General features: G+C 29.3%; 2 protein-coding genes across 2 annotated transcripts; one reads left to right on the top strand and one right to left on the bottom strand.

Moving 5' to 3' along the window:
• Positions 1-11202: 11202 nt before the first annotated feature.
• On the top strand, positions 11203-13789 carry PIL2 (phytochrome interacting factor 3-like 2). Its single transcript, XM_028068226.2, has 6 exons — positions 11203-11403; positions 11489-12362; positions 12460-12555; positions 12696-12761; positions 13055-13120; positions 13216-13789. The coding sequence occupies exons 1-6, from the start codon at positions 11345-11347 to the stop codon at positions 13624-13626; spliced, it is 1572 nt and encodes a 523-aa protein (XP_027924027.2). The 5' UTR covers positions 11203-11344; the 3' UTR covers positions 13627-13789.
• Positions 13790-18141: 4352 nt separating this feature from the next.
• Positions 18142-22130, bottom strand: LOC114180004 (SNF7 family protein). Its single transcript, XM_028069638.2, has 8 exons — positions 21709-22130; positions 21567-21626; positions 21300-21464; positions 20170-20352; positions 19827-19957; positions 19013-19181; positions 18775-18904; positions 18142-18575 (listed from the first exon to the last, which is right to left on the bottom strand). The coding sequence occupies exons 1-8, from the start codon at positions 21916-21918 to the stop codon at positions 18304-18306; spliced, it is 1320 nt and encodes a 439-aa protein (XP_027925439.1). The 5' UTR covers positions 21919-22130; the 3' UTR covers positions 18142-18303.
• Positions 22131-23305: the final 1175 nt, after the last annotated feature.

Here is a 23305-nt window from a genome sequence, read left to right on the forward strand (position 1 = left end):
AATTATTTACACCAATATTATAATAATTAACTGTTAACTTCCCCACTCTATAGTGTATATCTCTTTTCTAAATTTCCATAACTCTTTAAATTATCCATTCTACTAATTATTTTATATTATAATATTTGTTTTAATTCACAATATTTTATAGCCAGTAAACAATGTACAAGATGAAATTAAAGAGGTAAATTCTTTATGAAAATTGAAAAAATATATATATTGACATAATTATTTAATAATTATATAAGAGTGATATGATGGGTACTTATAATTTAATCATACTATTGAACGTAATACAAAATACTCTTTCTGTCTAATAGTTTTAGTTTTAAAAAAATATTTAAATTGAATAATGCTTTCAGCTTGTAATAAAATATTATTTATTTTATTCTTAATTTTCTTTCTAATAAATTTTAATTTGCAGTAGATAAATACAACATTTTATTACAACGGTAAACTTTTTTTGGTGCAATTATTTCAATAAATAATAAATTCTGATGTTATTAGCTAAATTAACCAACTTATGTTATAATTTATAAAATATACAGAATAGACATATACATTTATAGTAAGTACCTTTCAATTTGAAAGTATCTATTAATCAATGTAAACATAAATATCAATTAAAAATATGTTAAAAATAATGTTAATTTATAAAAAGACTAATCTGATTTTTTTTTTTTTAATTTTTTCCAGAATGAGCTTATAAAGAAACTCATCCAAGCTAGATATAAATAAAATTGCTTTTCTTCTCTCATACTTTTATGTCTAATCAAATTTATTAAGGTCATTCATTTTCACATCATACATCTCCATTTCATTCTTCCAAATTAAAAATAATCTTTATACAAACATACTCTTCTCTCACGTACATGTATCAATCTAACAAATCTCATTCCTTAATGATTTATTTTGATTAGTTTTATTTTTTTATTTTCTTAACTAATACAAGACATGATATATAAAATAGTAAAGTAGTCTTTTATCTCTGAAAATTTTCAAAAGCAAAATATAGAAGCATTTGCTTCTATACTTAAATTTATGTTCTAGTATTATGTCAGTCTAAATGAACTAGACCCAGAGCTGTTAAGAAACACTTTCGATTTGAACTTTGCCAATAAAAAAATAATAATTTAATAATGGTTACAAACACTTAAAATTGGTGTTCTAAGCAAGGTTTATATTCAGAAATGCAACTTTTGTTTTTGTTTCTTTGTTGATATTTATTGTGTTTTTAAGACAATGTATCAGTGGTAGGATTCTGAAATGGTAGACATGAGTATAAATTGAAGGAAGGAAGCAATGAAGAGGGGAGGGAGCACAGTGACATTGGGGAAAAAAGATGTTATCAATGGGAGGGAGCAAACCCTAACAAAAAAGAATCAGAATTGTGGAACATTGTGACAAGTGTGAATCTCCTAATCACTTTTTTAAAACCTTCAAATCATAATGCGCGCTCCGGTCTCGGGGACACAAAATCAACTTATTTTTCTTTTGTTTAACCCATTCCACACAAAACAACCAAACCACCACCTACTGTATCATATTATTCTTCGTTTCTTCTCCGTTCAACACCTCACCCCCACGTGTCCAACGTAGTTTTTTCTTTACCCTCTCACATGTTCCTTCATAGTTTTTCATGTTTCTTCATAGACATAAAGAGGGAACAGCAATTAAGAACAAAAAGTTAAAGAGGGAACAACGCCTTGTATGCTTGGATCTAAAGAAACGGCCAATGCTAGCTAATAAATATTCAAACAACAGAAAAAATGTATTTTTCAGAATCTTTAATACATTAATAGGTTTAACACAAGTAAAAGGAATGAGGAGGAAAAGGTAAAATGTCCCCCGCCACCCCAACCATAACTCTTAAGGTTGCTTTCATTAGCCATCAATTTGTTATTTGGTCTCCAACACTGTATTTGCTTTCGACCTTAGAAAAAACAAAAAAGCAGAGTGTAACCTACATTCCCCTTTCCTTCAATAGCCTTAGTAAATGTCTTACTATACTATCACCACATCTTCAAGTTCTTCTTCTATTATACCACTTTTCCTTTAATCACCTTTTAATCTATAAAAATTCTATATAAAGGATCGATGCATATTTACACTTATAATTTGTCTTATTTATCAAGTTTTTTACAATAGGAAAAGTTAAAAACAAACTATACAAATATTTGAAGATGTGAAAAGATTTTTATATAATTTCCAATAAAAATGTGAAAATGAAGGGGTAATAATGTTCTCATACCAATCCAAAGAAATACATAAAATATATAAAATTAAATTGATATTTAGACTAAAACCAATCTCACTTACTTTATACCGAACAAATTATATGTACAAAAGTAATAATTACAAGAATGTGATTGGCCTCAGATTATATTTTTTACATTTTAATTACTTTTTGTCAGGTCATATGTTTGACATTTTTTAATTCTTAACAATTTGATTGAAATAATTTGTCGGAAAAAGTTTCCGAAATTCAATGATTTTTGAACTCTTAATTTTGTAGTTTTTTCTATGATTATAATCATTTAATAGGTGTAGTAAAAAGTTTAATATTTGTTACTTTGGCATAGAATTCATGTGTTCACCTTTCCTGTCTTTCCATCCTGAAGGAAGTGTACTATGAGATGGAAAAGGAGAAGAAATTGATGCAGTTGTAGTAAAACGTTATATCTGTCCATATTCTGATGTTGATGTATGATTAGTGATTTTACTTCTTCAAATGAATGAGAGAGATTTTTTTTCTCTCGAATCATTTATATTTTATAGGAGATAAACAATAGTTTCATGATTAGATAAAACTCTATGAAAGAAAATTAACGAAACATATTATATATAATTGGATTAATTCTTAATAAATTTGTGAACTTCTTTTATTTGACTTCAAAAAACTATGTGAAACCTTATTTTAGAAAATATATAAAAGAAAATTCTAAAAACAATTTTAGGACCAATTAAAAGGTTAAAAATTGAGAGATATCAGAAAACAAAAACTACTTTCAGGGACAAACACTTTATTAGATGAAAAAAAGTTAAATACATTTTAGAAACCAAAATCATATTTAAGTTTATATTTTTTTATATTTGTTAAAATCATATAAATGTATTAGTTGACTAGGTTTGTCACTAAACTACATAATTTGGAAGAATTCATCAATTTATTTTTTAATCACATGTTTCATTCTTTATTTCAATGATAAAAAATAGGTCAATTGATGTTATGTTTTATTATAAAATATCAAACGTTAAAAAAAGTGTGATATCATTTTGTAAATAATATTTTTAATGTAAATATATTATCGACGTTTAGATTATTAATCGATGTAAAAAGAAAAAAAATATTAGACGTAAAAGAAAAATATTTTTTTTGTAATAGTGTTTGTATAATAAAGTTGTTGGAAGGTATTAATTTATGAAAAAAATTATTCCCTGAATTTATTATAAAATGATTAATAAAATAAAACTATTTGTTTTCTATATAAGTAGATATGTTTTTTAGTGGAAGAATTTTTTTATTTTTTTTATTATTATTAAATGTAACCACTTAATTTTTAGTTTTTAGAATTAAAATATAAGTTATAGTATTATTAAATAAAACTAATTTAACACTTTTATTAGTCACAATGAATTAGTTATTAGTTTATTATATAGATGAATAGAAAAAAATACATTTTAGTGTAGAGTCTTATTTATATCTCAATATTTTTATTGAAAAAAAATAATAGTATTTTAAATATTAAAAATTTATTTTAAATACTTATAACATTCTGATTATATAAATTAATGAAAACCTGCATGTGTATTATTTTTTTAAGATAACAAAAATTAATAGAACTATTATTGTAATTATAAAGCCCAAAACTATTATAACAAATGTAACATATATATTTATATGAAGCCCAAAACTACTTGAAAGTTGTGGTATCTTCGTTTGATAGGATAACTTTCCTCCAAACACCTTTATATAATTACCCATGTAGTGTTGGGGGGGTTTGTTTGAATCAAGACTTCATATTTTGGGCTTAATGTCTTCAACAAAGACCCATTAAGTGGATTGTGTCGTTTGTCTAGTCCGGAATAAATTAGAAGTCCATTATCTAGAGAAAAAAGAAACACACACGCGCGCACATATATATATATATATATATATATATATATATATATATATATATATATATATATGTTGAAACGCAAACTTTATATGATGGTATTATTTGGTGATGTTAGATTATTCCATTTCACACCTAATAAATTTTTACACTTACTTTACATTTATTATTTTAGTTTTCAATCTCTTTTTCATTACAAATATAAATTTTCAACAACTAAATCATCCTTAAAAATAATTGAGAATACTATTAAGTGAGCTTAGTTAAACCTAATTTATATTAATAAATGATTTAATATGACCAAGTGATAAATAACATGATAGGTCTAACGTTAAAATAAACTGTGCTACTATATTAGAAAATAAATTTAAATTTAAAATATCTCTATAAAACTAGTTAATAAGATGAAGATGGTTTTATTTATTTACTATAAATTGATTATTTATCTAAAGTATGTGGGATATCCAGTAAATAAAATTGACAAAGTAATTAATAGCTTAATAGTCTCACTCAATAAACATATTATCAAGAGTAGAAGTCATTCTGCATTTTTTGTGAAGTTAATATACTTAAAGTCCCTTAGAACATTTGATGAGAGATGAGGAATGTATAATTTGAGATATGATGGGAAGGGAAACTTCCAGAAACATTTAACACCATAAAGTTGAAAAGTGTAGAATGTGTGAAAAATAACACATTCTTGGGTTTGATTATTGGAACAATATGTATCTCATCAAACTGGTGGTGGGGCAACCAATTATGGAATCCTATCTCAACTTTGATAACTACTTCATCAAACCTAGAGACTGGTTTAGAATAATATAGATTCTAACACAAAGAAAAGATGATTTTTTTTTATATTAAATATCTTCCTCCTACTCCATACTAATGGACCCCAAAGTGAAGAAGAAAAAGAATGATAGAAGTTTGTTCCACCTTAAACTAACTCTTGTACATTCTCTACTTCTACTTATAGAAACCTAACCAATTAACAGATTTAGTACCAATATTTGCTTTCTATTGAGGTTGTCCCATCCCACTTGATTCCCTCTACCTCTCTTTCTATATCTAAACTAAACATTATTACTAATTGGGTAAGGAGTCAAATTTTTTATCTCTTGTGGTGAACAAAACCATTTATCATCTTCACCACTCAGCTGTTTGGAACAACTTTGGACCACCATATTCTTTCAAATATGGTATTTCATCATTATATATAGTATTTTCATGATGGAAGCTTCTTTGGTTCGATTTTGTTGATCACATCGAGTTAAACGTTTTGGCATCTTATGTTAAATTTCACGTAATTTTATTTAAATAAATATGTGAAGTCTACGACCATAGACAATTTTATAATATATAAATAAATATAAATTTTGTTTTACAAGCTAATTTTATAGAGTTGAATTATGTGTAAAGTCGTCTACTTTTTAATATAAGATTATAATCATGAATTAGAGTATATATTAACAAATTTATGTTTGTTTGATTTATTGTTTTATTTATGATCAGACAATCTATTAATGTCTAATTTCATTATATTCCAATATGAAAAATGTGTATTAAAAATATCACATTGATTATAGATAAAATAATTTTAAATATATAATTGAGTATAAACTTTATCTTATAAATTAGTTTTATGATAAATATCCGTTTGAGGATAGTTGTCAAAGAGTGATTTGACAACCATATCCAACAAATCGTATGTTTTATGAAATATTAAGGTCATTCTACTATAAAGATTGTGGACTGGTAAAAATGACAAGAACCATATTAAGTTTATGCTTAATTGTCATTTTATTTATATATTTCTTTAGCTGCATTGAAATATAAGAGGATGTACAGAAATAAATAATGTGAATAGGTGTTGATGGTCACATAAAGAAATTATGGGCTTGCTTGAATGTTAGTTGACAAGGGTATCATTGGGCCCAAAAATTTAGAAACAACAGAAACAGATTTGAAGTTTAGCCTCAGTGGGTTGGATAAATGCTACAGAATAATCACAAAGATAATCAACACCCACCGATAATATTTCCAGGCTCATATCAACAGAGTAGGTCACCAAAATCTAAGAAAAAGGTCTGTTGGATTTTGTTTACCATAAAGTACATTAAATAATGCACCTCAGATTTTCTATTTATCTTTTTGATGAAAAAGTATTAATAGAGAGAAGTGTTAAGAAAAATTAACGATTCAATCGTAAAGCTAAATCATATGTAAACACAATTGTGTTGTGTCTTCGTATTTTTAATATTATTTTATCTTATTTTTATATATTTATTTGATCAAAATACATGTATATATTTTTTTATATTTTATGTATAATTTATAATTTAAATAAAAACAACCAAGCTGTACAAGTTAAATATATTAGCATAAATGTAATTACATCGTATGCTTGTCTTCCTTAATAATTGTGCATAACAAAATAATGATTTAAAATTTTTAAGATATAATTAAGAGTCCTATGAAGTAGGTAGATAGTTGATTATGGATAAAAGAATACGAATTTTTTAATGTATTTATTGTTTATCCAATAACCGTTGTTATATAGTGATAGAAGATTTTAAAAAATAAATAGTTTATTATTTTTATTCTAAAATATGTAAACATATTTGTCTAAAATATGAGATGGACAAAATAAATAATTTATTATTTTAATCTAAAATATTAGAATTATTTTATCATAAATATTAATAATGATTTTATGACAAACGAAAAAAGATGATATACAATTGTCCACAATCAATATTATATTCAGTACTTTTTTTTCAAAATGCCATAACCCTAAAATTTCTAAACAAATGTGATTTCAAAATTTGTAGAATAGTTGCTCACATTTATATGAAAAATGAGCCGGTGTCGATTTCAATTTCCAATATGTTACCACCATTGCCCCAAGAAAAAAAAAAGTGCGACTATTAATTTTGCCATTAGCAGTTTTGAGAAGGGCAGGATTTTAATTTCAAAAATCAATAATGACTTAGCAGTAATGTTGTTTATAACTTATTAGTAAGGTTACTTGAAAAATAAAAATAAAAATATATATTAGTTAATGCTAATTAAAAAGAAACCAATCATGTAGGAGTAAGAAATTTTAATGTGTCTGATAAGATTTCCTGAACAAGGACATTTTAATGTTCGAATTAACTTAAAGGAAAGTGAGATAATAAATGGACAACCAATAAACTGAAATTTATAATTGAAATTTCCACATATTTATATTTTCTCTTATTCTATGTACATTCTTACCTTAGCAACTACTTCATTATTTCCATTATTTTTCTATTTGTCGCTTAATAACATTATGTGTTCGGTTTTCTATAAAAATATCAGTTCTAAATGTAACTGCTAAAATGTAAGAAATAATATCAAACTAAAGCAATTAATTAATTATATACATTAAACGTAGGCTTGGGATTTAGACTGTTTGCACTGTTTACATGTTTACCCATTTTTTTTTTCATTTCTTTGATTTGATTCTAACTTTTTTTTAATTAGATATTGTTATGTATGTGTAAAACTTAATCAAATTATATTTTTATAAATGTTTATAAAATAGAAATTTAATCAACACAACTATTAAAATTTACACTGTTATAATTTAGGTAATGCATACAAATTTTTAACACAATTTCGAAATTGTTTAGAAGTTTATCATATCACTTATTTCAACGGATAATACGATATTTTAAAGATTTTAATTTTCATTAATAAATAGCATGGTTATAAAAATTTAAATTATATGAAATTTGATAGTAGCATTAAGTATAACAAATTTCAAAATGCTTAATTAATTAAATTTAAACTGTATAAAAAAAGTTATGAGTGTATACTTTAACTAAGTTTTACATTTACAAACAAATCCTGACTTTACATTGCACTGTATATAACCAAAAATATCTTCAAAAAATATAACGTGAAACCATCTTGGACAGGACTAATAAAGATTTAACATTTTCGCTAGAACTAATAACGATCAAGCATAATAGAGCAAGAGCAAGTAAGATTAAAGAAACTTTAAAAAGTTTAAAACAAGTAATCACTTGAACAACCTAAGCCCAACTAGGCAACTATTATAAATAGTACAGTTCACAAAATAAATATTACATATCCATTACAACATTTATTATTATTATTATTATTATTATTATCTAATACGCATATAAGACTTGAGGATTATATTATTTTTTGTAGATATACCCTCATTTGAGAGTGGTAATGTCTCTTATATGAGGTATTTGATAATCCTAAACTTCAAGTGGTACAAATTTGAAGACAAATTCTCTTTAAGAATAAATGTATGATAGATGACTATCTTTTAAACATATATAAGAACACTTGAGAAAGAATATTTGTAATTCAAAGGATATTTGACAAAGTTGAAGATCAAAACATATCTTCTTGAAACTTCTAATGTGTCATGAAGAGGGAAACTTAAAGAACATGAAGATCATGAACACATTTGAAAAATAATTTTTAGAAAAATTAATTTATGTTTCTACGTTTTTGGGCTTTGAGCTTTCTTCTAGAAACTAGTTTATGTTTTTATGTTTTTGGATTTTTTTTGCTTTCTTTTAGAATTTTTAGGTTTTCTTTAACTTATGTGGCTATATATAGAGGTACTAAAAACTAATGTAGACACTCTCAGTCATAAGTCATATATTGAATTTTATTTCATTAAGAAGATGATTATATTTGTTCTTGGTTTAGGCCTCAGATTCTTATCAAAGATTAATATTTTTGTGATGAATATTCACTTAACTTATCAATTTGGTAGATTGTGGCGTCCTCCATCCCTGTCTTATTCCACGTTCTTCTTTGATTTTTTTTTTTGTCTCTGGAAGATTCAAATTCAGAAACAATTGTACTTTTTTCTGAATAAGATTGTATTCAACTCTTTAAAAACACACACACACACACACACACACACACACACACACACACACATATATATATATATATATATATATATATATATATATATATATATATATATACACACACACACATGTTTAAAAATAAGTTAAACGAGATTAAGGATGTCAACGAGAGAGGTAGGGTACGGGTAGTAGCTCCCTCGTACCCTACCAGTTGGGTAAATATTCGTCTTGTACTCATATCCATATCCCTGTAGATACTTGCATATTTTTTTTAATATTCACAGATATTCACGGGTACTTTTAGATATTTATAAAAGAAAATTTTAAAATTTAACAATATATTTAAACCATAAATTCAAACAAAATGCAATGCATAGCATTCATAAATTTCAAACAAAGTGCAAATAACCCATTTGAATAATGTCGAATGACAATTTGCAAAGAAATTGAGATTTTCTAAAACCAATTGACAAAAAATAACTCATTCAAGATTGATATGTTAATGTTTTAGTCATTTATTTATTATTTAAATTAGATAGCGAGTATGAGTATTCACGGATATGGATATTATAATATCTGTATCCGTTATGTTAATATGTGAGTATAAAAAATACTCGTATTTGTTACCTGTGAATATCCATCTACAATATTCACTTTTTACTCGTTAAAATCTATAAATATTCACAAGTACAAGATTTTTTTTTTCTTTTTTACATCGAGACTATATAAGAGAAGAATATCTTTCGAAATATCCTATATATACACGACATAATATATCCATAAGCAAAAGTTACATGATGTAATAAAGATTAAGCGTGACAAATATTTTATAACTTTTTTTTTTTTGTCAAAAATGAGTTTAATTTAAACTAAATAAAGTTCCCTGACAAAAATTGGACAGCCGCAGACAATGATAGAAATAATGGTCGTTATATGAGATTTTATATATTAAATTCTTGAATTTAGTTCATTAGGGAGGCCATGTTGCAATCATGGGTAAGTGAAATTATAAATTAATGAAAAGTGGAAACCAGAGTGATGTTTACACAGTATTTATCGAATACATTAAAATTTGATTTTATATTTTGATTGTGTTGAAGGTGAGCAATAATTTGAAGAAAAAAATGGAGAAGCGTGGCGTGGAAATATGATATGTCCGAGGACATGTGTGCTGTGTTATCCTCACGTCCGTAGAGTGTTGTGTCGGGAACTGTGGGGTTGTGTGGTGTGGTGGCTAAATTTTGTGAGTGTATCTTAAAATTCCAAGTATTAATATTGATGAAGGCGAAAAGTACCGACAAGAGTACACGGTGGCACGTGAATGTAATGTGAGTTTCACGTGAAAGTGGGAGACCCACTCGCAGATTTTCTCTACCTAAGATCGAAAGATGAGACATGATACATGAGGGAGGGTGTGCCTGTGTGTGTGTGAACCCACTGGTCCCTCCACTTTCTTCCTCATGGTGGAGACTCCTCCAACCATCCCTACACACCCCACCACAACCTTAGATTCCTTTTCTTCTTATTATCATCTACAATCTCTCTCCTTTTTTTTTTCACTGAATCAAATCCACACCTCTGCATCTTATCCTTAATACTCTTTCATCTTTTTGCTTCATTATCAACTAATATATAATAATTATAACCTTAAACATTCTTTAACCTCTTCAGTAAAATCTTCAAATATCCTCATCTATCACTGCAGTAGAAAGAAAAGGAGACAAGAAGCAAAAAGCAAAAACAGGAACATCTGGTTTCATCGGTCAAGAATATATTCAAGATAACTTGTCTGTGCATGCGTGATTCAGTTTGTTTGAAAAAGAAACAAAACTAAATAATATGAAGAGAGAAATAATGTATGTTTATTTAAATATCTGGTTTTGATTTGGGAACATGGTGTGTCTTTTTCAGGGAGAAATACAAACAAGTAATTTGTTTGATATATCGCATATCATTAGCGAAATGTGGAATAAAAATGTGGAGAGTTAGGAAAGGAGGATATGATGCTGGTCCACTTCGCTTGTTTGATACCTAACCAGTTTCGTAAGATGACAAAACAGAACTGCATGAAATCTGTGGTCACCTGTGAGAGAATCCACCCATTTTTTTATTTTTATTTCGCTGAGTACTAGGAATTAAATTGGGAAATGACTTCTATGCCATTCCAATGAATACCACATTCAGTAGTACGTACTATTTATTACCAATTCCTCTCAGTAGAGCCATACATTCATTCATTCATTCATTCCCTCACACCCAACATTTTGCACCCTACAACAAACCACTGCAATCCTTCACAATCTCAATTGTTTAGCCTCGTTATTTTCATTCAATCGAATGATTCAGGAGATGCCTGACTCCACTCGCTCGGCTATGACAAGAACCTCCTACTCCATGTAAGTCTTAATTAATTAATCTGATATGGCTCCTATCTCTTCCTCGATCGTTTAGTTTTAATGAAAGTGAGTGATTTTGTTTCAGTTATGACAATGATTTCCTTGAGCTGGTGTGGGAAAATGGCGAGGTTGTTGTACGAGGAGGTTCATCAAATAGATCACGAAAGACTAACGAGGAAAGAGTATACCAAGATGTCAGCATAAAAAGAACAAGATTGAACCCTTTATACTCACTTGAAGATCACTTTTCCCCTCTAAAGGAATCTGACATGAGCTCTTCGTATCAAAGCAATGCCCAGGATTCGTGTCATTCCACCCAAAACAAGAACTCCTGCAAGCTCAACGAGGAATTTGAAAACTTATTAAGACCAGCAAAGGACTCTAAGACCGTTGCCCCAGGACACGGTCTCTTACAATCTCCTCTCAAGAAACAAAGAACAGATTCAACCCAGACACCACCACCACCAAACACACGGAACATGGGGTTTGATCAAAGAACAGCTAAAGTGAACTTCTCCAATTTTTCAATACCTGCAGTGTTTCTCAAACCCAGTACTTGTCATGGAAGCAGTACAACTCAGCAGACAAAAAATCATTCATCTCCAGCGAGAGTGGAGGGGGTTGAAGCGCGTAAGGTTGAGAAATCAACTAAGGAATCACAAGGGTTTCGAAAGCAAACATCCTTAACCGTTGAAAGAAGTGCAAAACCACCCCCACCCCTTGATGAGCACTCTGAAGCTATTGCTCTTGAAATTCACAGACACCAAGGTCAACTACGTTATGACCAAACCTCAGGCGCAGAAGCACTTAGAGCCAAGGAAAAAGCTTATAACAATAGTAACACTCTCTGTAAAGAACCGTTCCTAGCTTCTTCTGTGTGCTCTCTTGGAGCCTCCAACGACCCAAACGTTGGTATCAGGAAAAATGAGGACACCGACGACTCAACATATTTAAGTGATGTAAGTGGAACCCTAGGCTATGCTTTTACCTTCTTTAGCCCTTCGTGTTAGTTACCATCGATCTCATGGGACATGGATGAATATTTGTTTGATGCAGAATGACGAAGAGCCTGAAAATATGGTAAAGCAAGATAGGGAGGGTAACAGAGTCAAGAGAAGCAGAAACGCTGAGGTTCATAACTTATCTGAAAAGGTGAGGAAAACGTTTAGAACATGGTAAAGTAGATCCCATGAAATACAATAATATATATATTCAGAAAAAAATAACAGATCAAGAGCTTGTATATCTAAAAATTAATTCCATGTATCTGACACCTGTGGATATTTTTGCAGAAGCGTAGAGAAAAAATCAACAAGAAGATGCGTACATTGAAAGAGCTCATACCCAATTGCAATAAGGTACGTCTGTCTGAGTGAGTACGAGTGCATTACATCAAGAAATTACAGTACATAGTTCATAATCATTAATTTCTATATGATGTATAGATCTACCATTAAGTATTTTTTATAAATTAAGAAATCTAACTACATATATAACAGATAATTATACTGGGATATGATAGAGACAAGGTGATCTCAGACTAAACAATTAATAATATAGGTTTTAACTTTCTCATAAAGTGTGCTAAGCTTTATAAGCAAGAACTTCTGGACCTTGTTTTCTCTAACTTTTGTCTTGTAAATCTCTGTAGGTAGACAAAGCATCAATGCTTGACGATGCCATAGACTATCTGAAGACTCTAAAGCTTCAGTTACAGGTATGTTGTAGAAATGGTGTTATATGGGAGACTTGGACTTGATTTACAGATATAAGAATTTGAAGGAAAGTCTAAAGCTATGTGAAATGATGCAGATAATGTCAATGGGAAGTGGATTATGGCCACTTATGATGCTACCTGCTGCGGCAGCGTCTCACATGAACGGAACACATTTACCACAGTTGGTGGGAGCTGGAATGGGATTCCGGCCACCGCAGCTTCCGGTTCCACCACTTTCTGCTATCACAGACACCAGACTTCATCACATGTATGGTTTCCCCAACCAAATACCAACGATGGCAATGCCTCACGCACCTTTCTTCCCCATCATCGGAAATTCTCCCACACAACCACCACACTTGGCTGCCACCACCGCACCTAAATCTCTTCAGGTCTCACTCCCCACCAACGTGGACCCTCTGGAAAATGCAGCAAATCAAGTGCAGAATCCAGTGTCCTGTCATCCCCACGCCATCAGTACTCCTTTCATTTTTCCACAAAAGTAGAGGTAAATGTACAGAGAGAGTGATGAAATTAAGAAATTAGATTAGAGAAGTTGATCGGAGGCTAGTGTACAGTTTCGATTACCGTTTTCAAAAAGACACCGTACATTTTTCTTATCATAGAATATCAGTTGCACAATCTGACATTTCACACTTCCATGCCTGCTTTCACCCTTGTACTTCGTACTATTGCTCCTATGTGTATCTTTGAAAATTATCCATCCATACACTAATAATCCAGAGTGTGATCATTTAGATAGTGATAACAAAAAATTCTGACAAAATTCATTTTTATAAAATTGATGTTTTCCTTTTAAACTCAAGCAATTAATTTTATGTTAAAACGTGTTAAAAATTAATTATAATGGTAAATCAAACATCCTTTTTTAAGTGTTTCTCCAACTAGTTCGACTAGTATTTTAGTATGTGCTTTCTATGAGATAAAATATTTACTTGTGTACAATTCATATTTATATTAAATTCTACACAATTCATAATTTATTATTTTATAAACATATGTTTTATATCAATTTGATCTATGTGAATGAAATATCAACAAATTTTATATTTGTGCGAGTGTTGTTTGAAATGGTATTTCTAAAGCAAATTTTATTTAAATTGAAGTTTTAAAATGTATAATGATATATTGACTATTAAATTTTGACAACTTTCTTTTTTTCATAATTTGATAATTTAGAGTATTATGTTTTAAGTAATTTTGAAATACAGCGAAATGAGTGAATGAAACAATGTCCAAACAATCAACATTAAAAGGCACGATGTTTAATAATTGCTGACTTCGTTATAAGACTACATCAGATAACACAAACATAAATTAGCTGTTTAGGTTATGTATGAATACTGCATGGAATTGATTCAAAGGGTTCCTGACTTAAATCTAAATGTTCATATGTTCTTTGATATATATATATTTTTTTCATTTTAGTTTTCAATGAATGTTTTGCTGATCTTCAGCATATATTGACATTTTCCATTCAACAACTGTCGATAGTAGTATGTTTTGTTATAATTTTTTTTTTCTCCAATACATTTTTACATTTTGTTCTTAAGAAAAAAAATCGTTTCGTTCTTCCGTAAAATTTTTAACTTTTTTTTTTATTATCTGTGTCGTTCATTAGTTTTATTCTTTTTTTAAATAAAGAGTTATTTGTTATGACTATCAAGTATAACTAACACGTTAATTATTTAAAAATCAAATTGTTTAAAAAAATAATAAATAGATGTGACGAAAATAATTTTGTTTTGCTTTAGTTACAGAAGGTATGTATTTTTTTCTTGATATTTCCTATTTAATGGCAAAAAATCAAGGAGATAAAGAATCAAAAAAAGATATATAATTTTGTTGATCTTTATTATCTTTGAATATGACCCTTGAGCAGGGAAGGTTCAATGAAATTGGAGATGCAAATCTGAAGGAAGAGAACTAACAAATGTTTCCGTTACATTAATTTTTATTTTCCTTTAAACAAAAAATCTTCAAAAATGCAGTTGTCTTGTGTTAGGGTAACTAGAATTAGTTTTTCCACAATTTTTGAATTGTTAGTTTAATGAAATTCACGTTTTTTCATAAAACTCTAAAGAATAAAGAATCTAAGATATGTTGATGTTAGGAATTTAAGACAAGTTAAAGTCTTGCAATGAGTAAAATAATTAGTATATAAGTAAAAAAGTCTATAAATATATTATTTTAAGGTTTTATGTTTTGGATTAAAAGTGATGATCTATTTCACTTTTATATGAATTTATTCCGGACTCATTGATATTGAATTTCTTGACATCTATATTGAGAAACCCTCACAATTGACTTGCTAAATATTTTGTTGAAGAGGTCAAAGAAAGATGGGGTGGTGTTGAATAGCCATAAAACTTATGGGTGAGAACACCACATTTGCATATATGAAAGGGCAAAAAATGATAGAAAATCACTTGAAGAACTTTCTTGAAAAATTAAGAAGAGCAATATTAAAAGGTAGTGTGCTCTAAGTTGTCTTAATTTATTCCTAAGAATTTGAGGTTGGAAAAAATTATGTATTTCAAAGTTTATAAAGAGTCTTAAAAACTCACAATACACTTGGGTTAATTTATTTCCCTCAACAAATTTCTTTATGTATTTTTAAATATTTTAGACGTGTTTAGAAAAAGCACTAATGGTAACATGTGATTACACAACTTTATTTTTTAAAAGTTTCTCCTAACACATTCTTCATTTAGTTTTGAGTTTTGATGTTTCTCATGATAGTGAATAACTAATTTATTCGTTGTTCAGAGTTAGATATAACTGAACTAAGACTTTATATTTTTTAGTATTGGTTAATTACTATTTTAATCTCTGCTTTTGTCCAAAATTGTTAAGTTAGTATTTCAATTTTTTTATTCTCAATTTGATTCTGATTTTTGTAAAATTTATGCAATTTGGCCTTTATGTTAAATTTCTTGCAACAAATCAATGATTTTTGATCAAGATTGAAGTTGTTCATAAATATGGTTTGTTTTATTGGTGTAATTAACATAATCTTAGTGTCAATTTTGATGAAAAATCTTTGATCCACTTCAAGAAATTTAACGAAAAGAACAAAATTGCATCAATTTTTCAAAAGTCAATACCAAATCGAAACTAAAAAAAACTAAAACATCAACTTGACATTTAAAAAAAAAAAGAAACCAAAATAGTAATTAAACATTTTACATAATATATGTACTTATGTAGCATGTTCATGCTAGTTTTTTCTTATTCATAAGGCTTATTATGGCATGCTAACCATGGCATGATTTATGAAACTTGAGTTCATAAGTTATTGAGTCATTAAACTAAAATTCTTTATTAAGTTTTTGAGGAATAAAAAGTTAATCATCAAAACTTGTGTGTTTGATATAGATATTCATTTTTCACATCAACCAATAGCTAGGGGATATGTTAGAAAACAAAGTACAGGTGTAGATACAGATAATTACGAAATTATTTTAGTTTAGATACAAAGAATTATTGATTTGTTTCTGTCTAGATACAAAGCATTGCTTCTACAATTTGCTCCCATTGACGAGCATAAAATGTAGAGAACACTCATATTCAAAATATATAAATGCATAGAGTAAGTTATACGTGAAGGACTTTGTTTGGTTTGTCAATTCAATGGTGTGTCTTTGTCTAAGAGCAAATATTAAAGATGGGGTAATTTTGATGTTAATTTCATTTATTTTTAAAGGATAGGGTAATTTTCTAACAAGTTAAGAAAACTTTCATATAGGATTGTGATTTTAGAATTTGACTCTCTAAATAAAAATTAGGGTTAAAATTTGGACATAAAATTGAAATTTGTTATTGTCTTAAATTTTGATAAAGTTTGGTCCTCAAACTTTAAAAAGGAATAAATTACAGTCTTTCTAATCTAAGTGTTTTAAATTTTTTGACATGTCAAATAAGTCTCACAATGATGTTTGAGTTGTTTAAATCTTTTGACAAATTTTAGCTCAAATATCAGTTTAAAATATTGTTTATCCATTCAAAAAAAATAACGTCATTAATTTAAAATGACTATAACTATTCATTTTTAAAATCTAAGAATAAAAATATATCAAATTTGGAACAAACAAAAATTCTAATCTCAGGTCCCTTAAAAATTATTATCACTAAATGGTTGTTTGACTGAATAAAAAATAAATAAATACACAACTTATGTTTGTATTGTCATTGAAAAGTGAGGTAACGATAAGCATAATCTTACTGTTGGTAGAAGATCAATAGATAAATGATAACGCAAACACTTTTGTTACGGTATTTGTAGGAACCATCATGAATATGATTGTTTTTCAATTTTGAATCCTAAATGAACTAGTTTCACTCAAAACTAAAAATTGTTACATCTCACACATTGATGATTTGGAATGAGTTACAAGCATGCTTTGTATCCTAAAATACCCCTCCACTAGAACGGATAATACACATGGATTGGCCTAAGAGTGAGATTAGATACCGTGCATGATTACGTAGATTTTATTCTCATTGTCATTATTATACACTGAAAAAGAACAACACCAACCACTAATGAACTGACCATTAATTAATATTTGAGGCCTTAAAACATACTGTTAGTTCCATTAATTAATTCATCACTATCTAATAAATGAGCATCAAGTTTTGACATGTAGCGAGATTGGCTGAGAACAAGAAAGTAGACTAATTCATCTCCTACCATCAATTAATATACTCAAATAAATAATTATCCATCCAAAAAGAAAAAATGATAGACAAATTTTAAAGAGAAATCAAGCCTAGTAGGAAGAGCAAACCCATGCCATTCATTGACAAGCGTCAATGAAGAGAAATCAAGCTTGGTCTTCAAAAAGTGTAACATGTGGTTTACACGAAACGCTAGCATTCCAAGTCGTTGGTATCATAACTCCAAGCAGCAAACTCTACATGTCAGGTTTTGGTCATACCAATAATACTTTACCTTGCATGTGAAATTTTAAAGCATATATTTGTTAAGAAAAATGAAGTTAATTGCGACAAATTACTTGTATTTAAAAATACAAATCATTGGAGACTTATCCTTAACAATAACTGTACACCTGAAATGGATATAGTTATCATCCATGCATATATAAAAAAGTCATTTTACCAGAAATAAAGCACAACAACCATAATTTTCATTTTCAAACTCACACAGCTTCCATTTCTAACTTTTTTGTTATTTTGTCTCCGTCTGACACCGCCTGAGTGATTCCTGGCTTCTCAGCTGGATGGCCAGAAAGCTTGAGATTTGAGAAAGCATCGACAATAAAATCAGCAGCTTCTGAAGCTGTTCTTCCTTCTGCGTTAATTGTCTTCTCCGGGGTAGGAACTTGAGCTTCTTTACCAACAGCCAACTCCAACTTCTTGAATTCTTCTTCAATATCTTCATCCTCAATATCCACGTATGACGGAGTTTGTTCTGCAGTCACCAAAAAGTAAAAAATTGCTCACAAAAAAAAAAAAAAAACTTAATTATTAACATCAAACACAAGACATTACCACCACCCTGAAATCGCCTCAAGTTCAATATCTCACAAACCAATGAAACCATTTCATTTCAAAATAAACTGCAAAAGCACGGTTCAAATGCATGCCACAATAGACGTGACAAAATATACCTAGTATCTTTTCAACTTCCTTGTGTGAATCAATGGTCTCTTGGATATCTCTTAAACAAAGATCAACATCTTCCACGCTGATCTTATTTTCTTTAATGGCTCGAGCTCCAATCTGCATAGCTTCAGCAACCTGCTAGCAAACAACCGAGCACCAGTCGTAACAAAGACAATATGCAGCTAAAAGATTCTTCAGATTATGACGAAACTGAACAACTTTGTATAATGTTTAAAATCCTGCCTTCTTTGTTGACTCGGCATCAGCGATAACACCAAGTACCTCCTCCACTCTGTTCAAAAGTGATGAACATTTTTCTCTACTCTGGGTGACTAATTTCAGCTCCCTTGCATAGCTAAGGGCCAACTTTTTGTTCCCAGATTGTAGAGAAGCCAGCGCTGATTTTCTCAACCTAATAAAATGAATCTGTGAGGCAACTAAACTTTTTTGAGCAAACATCCCTACCAGATGCAGCATATCTGTTAAATGCAACGGATGATAGTATATGATGTGAAAATCACAGCAACTTTTGATTTTTGGCTTCTGAAGACCACACTTCTCTTGGAACATATAATTTATAGAAATATAACCAATCAAATTACATTACAGTCAAACTGTTGTCCATTAATCCATGTTTTAAGAGTGGACGGCCCATAAATTATCACAAGAGGTCTAAAACCAAGGTGAAAAGGTCTATGACAATGGTCACACAACAGAAACCGTAAAGTAAGATATCACGTGAATGAGGATATCATGCACATCAGAAATGCTATTTTGCCCATATGTTTGGATAAGCTAATTTGCGTAAAAGAACGTCTTATCACCAGAATGCTACTGAGAGGTTTAACAAAAAGGAAAATAATTTTTTCTAAGAAAATATCAAAACCAAACATAGAGTAAGATAGTATAATATTTTTCTTTGGAACAAGGAAGGAAAATAGTTCAGCATACGAAGCAATATTTTCTTATATTTTTTCTTTAAACTTTTTTACTGTTTGTATTTAGAAGTTCCTTCAGGATACATATGCAAGTATAAAGTTTTATAAAATAAACTCACAATTCATAACGCCTGTCAGTCACATCCAGTTGCTGCTGAAGCTTCTCAGTTGTCCAGATCAGGTGCAGCACATCATAGTCTAAATTGGTGATGCTAGATAATGCTCCAGCTGAAAGAGAAACTTTTACTCCCTGAAAATAAAGAAATTGAAATAAGACAAGTACGTAATCAGTATTGATAATTCCAGCCTGTAACCAGTATCTATAATAGTCAGATTTTTTATGTGGTCTATTTATTTACCAGAAATGTCAAAAGCTATATACGTCCCATTCAAGACTTACATGTAAAGGGAAAAATCTTCCCTGATAGCATTTTTTTTTATTGGAATAATAACTTCAGTTACCTCAACAAAATCTTTCTTGTTTACTGACAGATACTGTGCTGTTCTGCACCCAGACAGATACCTCAATATTACAGATGCCTCCTCCTGCCCTCCACATATGTCCTGAAATTTCTTCATTGTAACCACACAAGACGGATTCCAGTGACTCTCAGATAGATGTTTGACAACTTCAGCAGCCTTATCCTATACATGAAGAAATCAAACTACAGTTGAGTAGTAGTAATCACAAATCGAGCAAAATCATGGTTCTAAATTGCAGTCTGCGACCACAATTGCAACCGCAATATTGTTGTTGTGGTGCACCCCATAATCACATTATTTGCCACAAGTCCATAACGTAGATGCAATAGTCTCAACGAAACCTCAACATTGCTTTATTTCATTTTTATCACAAGAAAAAACAAAGATTCTAATTTCAATTTTTCATTCTATCTTCTTAATGACAATGGTGGAATCAGTATTATTGTGTTGAAAGCCGAAGGAGTACAAGAGGCATCTCATGGTAGTCGGTGGAGGGTAGTGTGATGCATAACTGTAGAATATGTATCAATAATGACCACAGTAAAAATCTTAACCAAAGATGCATAAGATAAATCAAACACTAAGGAAGGCCGGAATTTTCATAAGAGTTATTTGGTTCAAAATTATGGAGTGGGAGATGAACAACAATGAGGAAAATTATTGTGCTCCTCCAATTTACCTTCCCACCAATTTCTAGTGGATTTGATGAGGGGAAATGCTAAATGGTTATGGACTACACTTACTAAGTTATCCTTAAACTTACTAGTTTCACAAAATTTATCTTTTAGTCTCTACACTTAAAATCATCTTTTTTAGTCTTTATACACATTTACTAATACATGCCATTATTAACCTCATTTATATAAAAGGATTAGAATGATATTCGTAAAAGATAAAATGAATACTTTTTAAGTATATGTAAAGTTTATATAACTATAAGGACAATGAGTAATTGAATCTTATCTGTCTAGTATAAGGGTACTTTATTTTTTCTTCCCACTCTTTGCAAACCAAACAAGAAATCTCTCTACCCTTCCTCTTACCAAACTAACAAATGAAAAGAAAGGATTAAAGCTCTTGACATAAAAGGGTGCGTGATAACTGATAACCTTAAGCACAGCCGTTACGATGACACGCTGTTCAGCCATAATATCTGGAGTTGCTGGTCTTGTTATCAAGTTACTCACTCTTCTGACTAGTTGGAAGAATCGCCCACTCGATGGATCCGCAAGATCCACAGTTCTTGTAATGTCACCTTCATTATACATTAGAGACTGGCAAATGAAAATATGTAAAGACAAAAACAAACAAAAAATAGTAATGGATAATAACATAAACTGATCAGAAAGAAAGAGTAGTGACTCGTCCACACTCACCAATACATTGTCAAGACACAAAGGGGTTAACCCTCCTCGATTAAACCAATCATTCTTAACCTGAAAATAACTAACTTAAGGTGAGAGAAAAAAGAAAGAGGGAAATTGAAATTGGAAAAACCTGGTATCACCTCGTACTTACTTGGGAGGGTCGAATGAGGAGGAGGCGAAAATGTGTGGCGATTTTGATGATCAATTGTTTCCAGAATATGAAAGAGGGTTCCCAATCGCATCTTTGCCCGGAAAAAGCTTTGAATCGAGCAACGGCAATCACGTCGTCGTCCCAATCAGCAACTTCCTTAGCTATGAAATCCCTAACGCTCGCACCATTCACATTCGAAATTGAATCCATCTTCCAAATTAAATCACTTCCTTTCCCGCATGTTTTTTCCGTAAACGTAACCCTTTCTTGACGCTCTAAATTCGCTACTAGCTAATTATTCTTTTTTTCATGAAATTACAAATGCTCGGAACAAAATCAGTTTCTTGGTAGTGTGTTCTTCAAAAAGTCAAAATAAAAAATAGTTAATTACTTCCATCTGAAATTTAAAAATTGGCACTTCAACAAGGGCGATACTCAATTAGTTGTTTATTTCATATGATTGAAATTTCTAATAAAATTGGGCGGGCTTGTACGTGCATCTTGGTGTAAGATGCGGATTGAATAGTAAAAGGCTTATTTGTTGAATATGAATATGGGCCCAAGCCCAAGCCCAAGCCCGCAGTGATTATGAAAGGACGTTGGTTAATAAGAAACAACGTAGTTGTTACTTAATCAACTAATCATATAGTTTTTTTTATTAGAATTTAGGATGAAGATGCATTTGTGGAATTAAAAATTAAAAAAATTCTATTTTTATTTTTTATTTTACATCAATTTTTAGGGTGGTAAGATAAAATTTTCACGTAACCTTAAATATTTTCAAATGATATTATTTAGGCTACAATATATTTCTAATTTTTTTTTTACTAATTTTCTTTCGTTTTTTGCCTTTTAAAATAATCATTTTTTTTCTTTAACCTGTAAATTTGATTTAATGTTTTCATTTCAAAATATGATTTTCTTTACATAATTCTTTTTTATTGATACAAGATACAAAACTCGTCTCGTTAAATTCTCTCATATTGAATTTAGGGTTAAATATGTTTTTAGTTTCTTAATTTTCAGTAAATTTTAGAATTAGTTAATTTCAAAATTTTGGATCAATTTAGTTTTTTATTTTTCGAAATATGTAAATTTAATTCTTTTAATTAAATTTTGTTAAATTTATTTGATGTTTCGTACGCATTTTAGAATTGTATTTGAGTTATTTATATTATTTGACACATTTTTGCTTTAATGTTAAGTCAAATACTATTATAAAACGTGTTTGAAATGTCAAATAAATTTAATAAAATTTGATTAAAATATTAAATTAACGTATTTTGAAAGACGAAGAAAAACATATTTATTGAAAGTTAAGAGAAGAAAAACATATTTAACTCTTATAAATGATGAAAGTCCTTAATGTCGGATCTATCAACATGTTATTAGATGTTTCAAATTTTCTTACTGTTCCTCCCACATACTTGTCACATTTTTTATGATTCTTTTCGTTTGAAGCATTACTTGAATTCTACACTTCTCACGGAAGCATTACTTGAATTCTACACTTCTCACGGAGATAACTCGCGAGTCAAGATTCGAAACGGATAACTATTATATATTGCTTAGGAATGAAAACCATTAACTCAAATCT

The sequence above is a fragment of the Vigna unguiculata genome, chromosome 1, assembly GCF_037176805.1.
Source record: "Vigna unguiculata cultivar grain cowpea cultivar isolate G323 ecotype 2 chromosome 1, ASM3717680v1, whole genome shotgun sequence".
Lineage (NCBI taxonomy): Eukaryota > Viridiplantae > Streptophyta > Magnoliopsida > Fabales > Fabaceae > Vigna > Vigna unguiculata.